Below are 11,088 nucleotides of genomic sequence, written 5' to 3'. Positions count from 1 at the left end.
TGATGATGAAGAAGAAAATTATTGGTTCTTTTATGCTTTACTTATTTGATTGATATTTAAGTTGATTTATGTAATTGTTTTACTTATTTGATTGATAATATGATATTTAGGTTGATATACTGCATGCATGATGAATGATATTATGACAATGTTAATTGTTAATTGTTAAACTGTTAAAACTTCAAAATTATATATATATATATGTATATATATATATATATATTGCCCCTGTCGCACCCCCGCACCCAAGTTTTTTGGAAGTGCCGCATCCCCGCACCCGCACCCATGTGACATAGAAGTGAAGGAGGCAAAGTAGTGACTAGTAGTTACACTATGATTAAGTACTTCAAAATGAAAGATAACCTTTTAGAAGATAATACATTAATAAAACAAGTTATCTAGCTATAGCACCTAAACAAAAATAAATGCAATGAAGGAAAAGACTTACATGTGAACCTTAAACTTTACATCTCCAAACCTTCAAGCATCAGGGAAAGATGAAATCATGAAATGGCTATGATCAATGAAACTGAAAAAGAAAAGGAAACCAGAAAATGAACAATCGAAAAGACCATAAATTAAAATTGTTTATAAGACAATCCCTCTTTTACTTTGTTGTATGCTCCTAGATTAGCTAGGTTGGATTTACTAGAAGTAGCATGGCTAACCAAAAAATTCCCAATTGCATGAAAAGATCAAATTCCCCAACTACACAAAAGGGAAGTTCAACATAAAGATGAAAATAAGAAGCATGCATCAGTAGAAAAGTTCAGCCAACAAGACTACCTTGTATGACACAACCACCATCTTCGGCATTCTATGACTCTTTTGAACAAGATAAGCTCTCATAGTAAGCCATAAAAAGTACATCATCTAACCAAGGTTCTCTTAATGCAACCCGAATTCTATAAATATGTACATTTAATATAAATTTTATCTGATTCAAACTGGATCATAGAAACCATGTAACTGACATTGGACTTTTGATTCACAGCACAAAAATATTTATTATCACTCTTATATATTCACAAATTGTTCAAAACGATAGAGAACACCTACGCCAACATATGTGCCATATAGAATAGGAAATGAGATTATATAAGAATCCTCTCAACCGTCTTCAAGTTCCTCCAAACCTAGACTGTATTCACATCTTTGTGAGAACACAATGCAAAACCACTACAAAAATAACCAAAGCCAGAGGGTTTTATGATCTCATACGCATGATGCAGGAACGAGAGAACCATATTAGTGGCAATGATCCTTTTGTGTCCTCATCTACAGGAACGTAATGCTTTCTACAGCCAGGGCACCGTCCATCTGCTTCAAGGATCCTCTTGTGGCAGAAGAGGCATAGCCGGAACCCACAAGAACATGGAAGGAAGCTCGAGTCTGTGAGATCTAGATCTTCATAACAAATGGGGCAACTGGATGGTTGCGGAGAAACAATCCCAAGGCCACCCCAACTCATAGATCCCCGAGAAAGATGTCTCTCTGACTGAGTCGGGAAGCTCATCTGCTTAGAAAGTGTCGGTAGTGAAAGCGGACGGGAAGCATCACCCGGACGCCATGCTCGACATGCGGTAGCACGATCAATCTGGTTCTTCTCAAAACTACTTGGCTTCTCCTGATATTCTGGTCTAAGAATTCCTTGAGATGCAACCTCTGTTGAAAAGCATGACGAGTTCTTCGGTAAATCTCTGTGCTCTGGGACAAGGCGTACAATTTCACCACCACCTACTGAAGGATCAGCCAATGGCTTCTGCAAATCTACCATACTAAACGCATCAGCAATGGCCTCCCAATCATCGAAGCTTGCATCAACATCTTCATCGCTCACATCAACACTCCCAGAGAAACTGCCGCTGCTGCTGCTCGTACAAGGTCGTTCCAGCCTGGAGCCTGTTTTACCGACCACGCAACTCCCTGGGCTATTTATCGGTGACCCCAAGTCGCTGTCATGCAAATCCAAACTCTCATTCCCACCCCTCACAGACCGGTGGTCCGAGTTCCCCGGAGATCTGCTAATCTCTGTTGAAGGAGAAGAATCTCCATTCACATCTTTCTGCCCCTTATCCCTAACTGCCCAAACAAATCGTAGAATTGAGATATACAATCTTTTACAAGAAAAAGCTTTGTTTCTTTTAAAGGAGGAGAAAAAAGAACCCAGAGCCCGCACCTTGAGAAAGCCATTGTTCCCTCTTCGCGTCGAGCTTGCATTGCTTCAGTTTCGCCGACCTGTTCGTCTAAAAAAACGAAAGATTCCCGCGACTCAAAACGTAAGAAAGAAAAAGTATTGTCTCCCTCAAAACACGACAAAAAATAAACTGTAACAATAGAAAAATCCTAACAAAAAGCAACAGGGCACGGGCACCGAACCACCGCCCCTAAAACCCTAGCCACAAATCCTAGGATCAAAAGGAGGATGACAAAACTAAAATAGAGAGAAACCTCACCCTCTTCTTCCTCCCGAGCCCCCGCCCGGCCGCTGCTTCAGCCTCGGTCATCGCCTTCGTAGCCTTCCCGGCCTGCTTCGACCGGAGATCGGTGGCATCCACGGGCTCCGGCGCCACGCTCGCTACCTGAGACACCATCGCGACGGTCGGAAATGGAATATTCCAGCGAGATTCGGATTCGGGGAAACGATGAGAGAGGGCAGACGAGGAGGAGCAAAAAACGGATAAGGACGACGAAAGCGCAGAAAGGCGAAACGGCCACTCGCTCGCTTTTTCCGAAGAAACGAATTGAAAGCCTCGCCCCACTATTTATAGACCGGCGAAACAAACATCAAGAATCACGGGGCTCCGGATTCCGTCCACGTGGAAAAAACTAACGGTTAATATTGGTTCGGATTTGGTTCATGACCGAAGCTCGTGGTTTGGTTGGCTTGACAAGGAAGGCTCGGCAGGCAAAGCAAAATATCCCCGTTATTTGTTTCGGATTTGGCTTGGGGTTTGGTCAGTGTGGTCAGTGGACGAGATTGATCTTAACCTCTGCTTCGGACCTGGGTCCGGGTATGGATCTTAGAGGTGTTTCAGGAACTGGATCTCATTGGTGGAACTGATCTTTCTTTCGGTCATACATGGAAAAATTAGCTAAGGCTAGCCTGACCCTAGATTAGGTAATAAATATGGTTAATATTTTCAAAAATATTTTTCCTTTAAAAAAAAATCCATCTCCTATTTTCGAAACGTTTAGGAAACACCGTAAAAAATCATGGAAAACGTGTTAAAAACATGCTAAAACACTTTACCCATACTATAAGAAACCGTTTCCCATAAGTTTCTTTTCATGGGATATATATATATATATATATATATATATATATATATATATAATTTTTTGTTTTATTATATTATTTTTTCTTAAATATTTCTCGTGTTTCTCAATCGTTTCTAGACTTTTCCAAATCGTTTTTCAATGTTTTTGAAGTTGGCCCTTAAAAAAAATGGGATAAAAATAGTTATTAAAGGGTTTTACCAACAGGAGGCCATCCAAGGTGCAGTCAGCGATGGAAGGAATTTTCCTTTTGGTTTAGCAAAAAAAAAATCACATCTCATATTTATATATTTTCTTTGTTGATATATATAACAGAAAATTGATTGTATTTTCTTTGCAAAATGGCATGCATCTAGAAATGTTTACCAATTTGATAAAATCTGCCGCAAGTCCAATTTTTTTATTTTAAACATCTACCATGTTGACAACTCATTGTTGTGAATGTTCTTAAAATGTGTAAACCTTCTTTTATAAAAAAAAAAATCCTTAACAAATATAGCATCATGTTCTCAACTCATTATTGTAAATGTCCCCAAAAATGTGCAAACTTCTTTTTATAAAAAAAATGCATGAACAAGAAGACCTCTACAAAAGCAGTACAATATTTGCAACTCATTGTTGTGAATGTCTTTATACAAACCTCTTTTTATAAAAAAAATGCATAAGGGGCACAGTCTTGGGGACCTTCACAAATATAATAGGATGTTCGCAACTATGATTTGTGGAGGCTACTAAAATTTGTCAACCTCCTTCACATAATGGGCATAGTCAGTAGGAACTCCACAAATATAGCATGATCTTCAAAATATGAAGACATCCTTTTTTACTAAAATCACATAAGAAGCCCAATCAAGACATCCTTTTTTACTAAAATCACATAAGAACTTTCACAAATATATGCATGAAGTCATTGGCAAATGTGTGAAGACATTCACATGGGCTCATTGATAAACCCTTGCTTTGGGGTGGCTGCGAGCTTGTCACAAGCCAAGCTAAGCTTTACAAGCTGATTAGTTTTTTAAAAAACACAATTTAAGTGTTTTTTTAATATTTTAAAAATAAATGATACATAATATATCTATTATATATATATATATATAAAACTAGCTGTCAGACCTTCACCTGTTTGTACCGACTCAAATACCTAAACCAACTAGCTTATAGCTTATAGCTCAGCTCAACCAGCCAATTTTGAATCTAGCAGAACTGCTCGTCTCGCTTCCCAGCCTTACATCCAAGGCAAGCACTCTAGTCAAGAGATATGGGGCTCGGACTTTCTTTTTTGAAAATGACAAATATATCCTTGCTCATTTTGAAACTTTGTGCACCTTAAAACATTTAACCTGAACCAACGGATTACCTATTGGATGCCAAATGAATCAGATTTTATCATATATCTGACGATTAGTTGCTTTTGGTAAGCTAAAAATATATCCCATAATAATAGTTTATCATATATGCCAAATCTGAAGGACATCCGAATCCGTTTACATACAAAAAAGTGAATATGATGTGAGCCAATTGAATCCGTTTAACAACATCCGATTGGTCAAATATGGTAGTGGTCGTATCTGATCCAAATCCAAACCGTTTATATCCTTAAATATTAGAAAGTCACGTGGGCATTTTAGGCAAAAAAAAAAAAAAAAGAAAAAAGAAGAAATCATCTCATACTGTCCATTGAATGTGTTACAAATTACAATACCCTAATATTCATGACTCATGATTAGTTATGTCGGCAGTACGGTCAATTAGATAGAGATAAAGCTTTAACGCAAAGTTTCAGCCAATGGTTTGTGTGGCCTCCAAAAGGACAAATAGCAAAAATCTTCTTTGGTTTGGGACTTGGGAGTCAAGGAAGCAAACGGGTGGATATTGGCCTGTCAACCATGACCAGACATTAGATTTATATTTAGATCTAGATCCAGATTCACATTTTGAAGTGTAGGTCTAATTTTGGACTTAGGTCTCATTTAAATCTTTTTTTTTTAGAGGCAAGATGAGGTTAGGCAGACTCCTACCAGATATCTCTTAAGCACCATGTGGTAGAGGGATTCGAACCTAGGCGTAGATCTCATTTATATCTTGCAGTATACTTCCTTATTTGCTTATGATATTAGGCATTTGGGTCAGGTCCAAGGAGTGCGCAAAATTGGTACCAGACTAGGTGGGTTTGGAGGAGGTTATAATCACAGTTACCAGAAGCGTAATAGGGAGTTGGGAAACACATTCTCCAGAAGCGCATTTTGGAAGCGTGAAACGCTGCACTTTCAAAACGTGCTGAAAAGCACAAAAAAAAATTAGAAAGCATACTTTTTTTTTTTCGCTTTCTAAGTAGCTTTTGATTTGCTTCCTAAGTCTCTTTCGAGACGATTCCTGATTCGCTTATAGGTCGCCTTACGCTTCTCCCTTCCTAAAATTTTGAAAGCTCCTCACTTCCTGCTTTTCACTTTCGCTTTCTCGACAACCAACTCTGATCATGATGTTGGGCTAGGTGGTGGGTTTGAAGGTGGTCATGGTGGCAGGTTAGGTCGTGGTGGATTTGGAGGCAGCTATGGCAGTGGGCTAGGTGGTGGGTTTTGGAGGTGGGTCTTGTGGTGGCCTAGGTGGGATTGGTAGATGCTCCGATGGTTTTGGTGGTGGTTTGAGTGATCGAGTAGGAGGAAGATCCAGTGGTGGTGGAGGTGTAGGAGGAAGATCCAGTGGTGGTTTCAGAGGTGGAAAGGGTGGTGGATTTGGAGGGGGAATGGCAGGTGGTGCTGACTGAGGAGGAGACTGCACTGATTTTTCTTTTTCCTCACTGAATTAGTTTGTGCCCGAAGATTCGATTTTAGTGTTTTGCATATCTACGTGATAAAATGCCAAGATTTGTCAATGTGCTGGATGTAAAAGTCATTCGACCAGTTGCTTGCACACTGATTGTCAACGTTAAGTCCTTAAAAATTGTATTGTTTGTATTACTTTATTTTGAACATTATTAGAACATTAGTCATGAGATGTTGGTATTCTGTTATTATAACAAAAAATGAAAACTCATATGTCAATATATTTAAAAAATAGTTTCATCATTTGATCCAAGATATAATGTGCAAGGATCACCTGACATTAGTCTATCTACGGGATTGTGGTTGTATACTCTGGAATATGTAGTTGGACATGCTCACAACATTTTCTTCTTTTGGGAATCAAGTTTTCAATCATTTGCATTTTTCAAGCACTCACCATGAACAACTGAGATTTCTGACTCATGATGCTGCTGCTTCCCACATTCCCTGCTACCATACTGTGCACACATTCTTGGCTCACATGTATTGTTGTTTATTTGGCGTTTCATACATATTAGTCGTCATGGACGACTTTCATATAACACATCACATATCTGCTTAATCTTCAAAGCAGCAAAAAAGTATGATTGGCAACCCGAAATTTCACTATTCTAGGATGACATGAACAGAACTATGTCACATGGATGTGGGTGCAGGTGCATGTATGGGTGTGGATGACGATGCAGCACTTTAAAAAACCTTGGGTGCGGGAGTGCAGGTATATATATATATATATAATTTTAAACAGTTTAAGTTAACAATATGTGTATTTATGTATTTATATATAATATAGATAAAAATGAACTTGATTAGGGTTAACCAAATCTACTTTTGGATAGAAATGGACTTCTTGCACCCGCCTGAGTAAGATGACCTTTTAGAAGAATTCGTGTCACATAGGAACAGAAGCTTCAAGTTTCAACGAGTTAACTTACAACTGATATACCTGAAAATGAATGTGTAAAGGTTGGTCACATAGGTAGATGGAAACAATGATAACGTGGTAGTCCTTTTTTTATGCTAATTGACACTGCATGGATGGTGAAATGAAGCCTTATATACTTTGGTTAAGATGATTCTAAATACTGGAATGGATGGGAGTGTTGCCTTTCATTGTTTCCTCTTCAGAATGTCTCTTTATCATTATAGTCACCAAACTTTGTGAGGTTATGTACAATCTATGGTAGTTGTTGAAAATAATAGACTTTGTTTGGATGCCTTATTTTTCCTGTAAGATTTACAAAAAATAAACCAATTCTCATTTAAAAGAGCCTTATTTTCTTACAAGATCTTAGTAAAGTGTACACAAAATTGTCTATATCCCTTGGTTTTTAAGTTTCTTTGTTTTTTCCAGTCTTATTGTTTAACTGTTTGAAGATATCGTTCTTAAGATATACAATCTATTGTAGATGTTTGACTGCTTGATAGAAACTGGGGTAAATGAGAAGATTACATGTTGGCACATAATATGAACAAGTATGTTATCTCACTTTTTTAAGACTAGGATTAATCCGTTTAGTGATCATCCCCTCAATTGCATAAGCTCTTCGTTTAGCAACTTCTATGCCAACCTTTGTCAAAGGGCCATCTGTTGGCGTATCTACAGAATTAAACACAGAAACATGTACCCGAAGGCACCATGGTGTGCGAGTGCAGGTGCTTGGCATTCTCCTCCGCCAGTCGACGCCCACGATGAGCTCAGGCCTTAGGTCGATGATGAACAGGACCCTAAACCCAATAAACCGAATGTGAGTTAGGCTAAGGTTGTTACTGTATGGCAATGGTCACTCATTATCCATTGCAGTCAGCCACCCCTTTATATTGTGGAGGAGGGAGAGGAGGTACAGTGAATGTGGACAATCCACATTTACGTAACCTCCTCCCTTGTGGCATTAATTGCCCTCCACTATCAGTTCCACTAACCCACTAAGCTTTTAATGTCAAACTGAGTCACCCAATGGGTTGGACCCGATCCATATGTCCAACATTCTCCCACTTGATTCATTGACATTAAAAGTACACTAAATCAAGATTTATAATGTTATCTCGATTTAATTCTTCATGTAGGTTCACATGCTACACTTTATCATAGGAATGAATCATATGAGTCATAAAGATGAACACTCCTTTATGAAATGTCATATTTTCATGTACTACATTATAATTCACCTTCAATTCTTTAGCATATTTGAAATTACCTTTATGAATAGGTTGGACTCTTACCTATTATATTGGCCTTTTAATATTATTATTTTGTTATTATCTATAACCCATATGAGAGATCCTTTATGCAAAATCAATAATATACAAAGTCATAGAGAATCAATTGATTTTCACAAATGTGATCACATATAATGTATTATCATACATCAGAAGGAATAAAAAAGACTCATTCTCCTTACATGCTGGGAATACAATCCCGGTGCTAGCCCTTTAGTAAATGGATTCACAGTCATTTCTTTTTTCTCAATTGTATCAATACATACCAGATGATTCTCAGTCCTTTCTTTAACAATAAAGTATTTTAACTTTATGTGTCGACACAGGGTTGAACTCTTGTTGTTATTTGAAAATGACTGTTGCTTCATTATCACAAAAGATCTTTAGTGGTATCTCAATGGAGTTCACAATATCAAGACCTATAATGAAGTTTCTTATCCCAATAGCCTATGATGAATTCTCGTATAGAGCAATAAATTCTGCCTCTATGGTATAAGCAACAGTGGCAGACTGTTTTCCACTTCTCTATGAGATAACACCACTAGCTAGTTTGAAAATGTATCCAGTAGTGGTTTTTCTGCTGTCAATACACCCTCCTAAATCTGCATCAGAGTATCCAACGACCTCTAGGTGGTCAGCTTTCCTGTAGGTCAACATATAGTCTTTTGTTTCTTGTAAATAGTGCATGGCCTTCTTCGTCGCCTTCCAGTACGCAATGTCTAGATTTGATTGATATCTACCAAGCATTCTCATAACAAATGTTATATCAGGTCGAGTGCAAGTCTGCGCATACTGTAAACTCCTAACTATCGAAGTATATGAGACAATTGTCATCTGAGCCTTCGCAATATCATCCTGAGGACAGTCTTTTAAGCTCAACTTATTCCCTTTCACTATAGGTGCCAAACTAGGAGAACAATTCTCTATCCTATATCTTTTCAGAACCATAAGGATATAAGATTTCTAAGAGAGCCAAGGACACCCTTAGTTTTGTCATGACGGATCTCGATTTCAAGGACATATGTGGCCTCACCCATGTCCTTCATATCAAAATGAGAGAAAATAAAATCTTTTGTTTTTATTTAATAGACTCAAATCATTAGTTGCAAGAAGAATATTGTCAACATATAAAACTAAAAATATGAGCTTACTCCCACTAGTCTTTATGTAAATGCATTTATCAATAATGCTTGCAGTTAATCCAAAGTTCATAATTACCTTATTGAACTTCTTATACCACTAGCGAGAGGCCTATTTAAGTCCATAAATTGACTTCTTCAATTTGCAAACTGAAACCAGAAGGTAGTTGCATGTATACCTCATCTTCTAGATCCTCATTCAATAAGACAGTTTTCACATTTATCTGATGTAACTCTAAATCAAAATGAGTTATGAGGGTCATGATTATCTTCAATGATTCTTTAGTTGAGACAGGAGAAAAAGTCTCATTATAATCAATGCACTCTATATGTATGAAACTTTTTGCAACAAGCCTAGCCTTGTATCTCTCCACATGACCTTTAGAGTCTGTTTTGGTTTTATAGAACTATTTACAACCAACAGGTCTGACTCCATCAGGTTGAGGTACAAGATCCTATACTTAGTTGTTTGTCATAGAGTTAAGCTCTTCTTTCATGGCATTGATCTTGATTTTTCACTTTCAATGGCTTCTACAAATGTGAAGGGATCATCATCAATGTCTATGAAATTATTAGACTCTTGCAAATATACCACATAGTTCAGATGGATAGTAGATTTTTTGATTCTCATGAACCTCCATACATGTGCTACAGGTGGTTCAAAATAAGCCTTTGTATCCCGTTGTTGTTGTTATTGTTGTTGTTATTGTTGTTGTATATCCTCATCAACAACTAGATCTAGTCGGCATTTATGTTCATTGATCGGACTTTCTCTTACATTATTCAAAGGGACAATGATAAGAAAAATCGAGTCTTTATCCTTAGCAGGTGTAAAACCTAAATCTTGCATTTTCTCAAAATCAATATTTTAAGACGCATCTATCCCAGCAAAACCACTTTTCAGAAATCTCGCTTTATCTGTTTCCACTATCTGTAGTGTATGAGATAAACAATAAAACCTAAAGCCCTTTAACCTTTCTGAATAACCAATAAAAAATTTAGTAGTCGTCCTAGGATCAAAGACTTTTATATGTGGGTTATATAATTTAGCTTCTGCCAGACATCCCCATATGCGCATATATGACAAAAAAGGTTTCCTACCTATCCATAACTCATAAGGAGTTTTCTGAACAACCTTCGTAGAAACCTTATTCAAAATATGCATTGTTGTCCTAAGAGCTTCACCTCACAAAGTCAATGGAGAGTTTGAGTGATTCAACATCGATCGAATCATTTTTTTAAGCATACAATTTCTTTTTTCCGCTACATCATTCTGGTAAGCACTATCAGGCATGATATATTGAGGTACTATGCCTTTCTCTTTTAAAAACTGCGCTAATGGCCCTTCTTTTTGTCCCATCTCAGTAAAGCGACCAAAATATTTGCCACCTCTATCAGACCTGACAACCTTAATAACTTCATCGATTTATTTTTCTACTTCTTTTTTAAAGTCCTTAAAATCCTGAAAGACTTCTGACGTTTTAAATAGTAAGTAGAGCTACATATACCATGAGTAATCGTCTATAAACGTGACAAAATACATTTTACCCATATAACACAGTGAAAAAGGGCCACAAATATCCGTATGTACTATCTCTAACTTTTCATTATTGTGTTTAGCATCT

At 37.3% G+C, this 11,088-nt stretch overlaps 1 protein-coding gene across 1 annotated transcript; it reads right to left on the bottom strand.

Moving 5' to 3' along the window:
- Positions 1–993: 993 nt before the first annotated feature.
- Positions 994–2,731, bottom strand: LOC149812809 (uncharacterized). Its single transcript, XM_089991326.1, has 3 exons — positions 2,457–2,731; positions 2,180–2,246; positions 994–2,082 (listed from the first exon to the last, which is right to left on the bottom strand). The coding sequence occupies exons 1-3, from the start codon at positions 2,592–2,594 to the stop codon at positions 1,208–1,210; spliced, it is 1,080 nt and encodes a 359-aa protein (XP_089847452.1). The 5' UTR covers positions 2,595–2,731; the 3' UTR covers positions 994–1,207.
- Between the last annotated feature and the right edge of the window lie 8,357 nt (positions 2,732–11,088).

The sequence above is a fragment of the Nuphar pumila genome, chromosome 16, assembly GCF_984573655.1.
Source record: "Nuphar pumila chromosome 16, dmNupPumi1.hap1.1, whole genome shotgun sequence".
Taxonomy (NCBI): Eukaryota; Viridiplantae; Streptophyta; class Magnoliopsida; order Nymphaeales; family Nymphaeaceae; genus Nuphar; species Nuphar pumila.
Note: the sequence above shows the minus strand (reverse complement) of the source record. Positions and strands in the feature narration are given on the sequence as shown.

What these genes read in the sequence shown, in the direction of transcription:
- LOC149812809 (XM_089991326.1), bottom strand. Translation starts at nt 2,594, where the DNA reads ATGGTGTCTCAGGTAGCGAGCGTGGCGCCGGAGCCCGTGGATGCCACC. An exon ending in GGCTCGGGAGGAAGAAGAGG is followed by an intron (nt 2,247 to 2,456) that starts GTGAGGTTTCTC and finishes TCGTTTTTTTAG; the next exon opens with ACGAACAGGTCGGCGAAACT. An exon ending in GGAACAATGGCTTTCTCAAG is followed by an intron (nt 2,083 to 2,179) that starts GTGCGGGCTCTG and finishes TTGTTTGGGCAG; the next exon opens with TTAGGGATAAGGGGCAGAAA.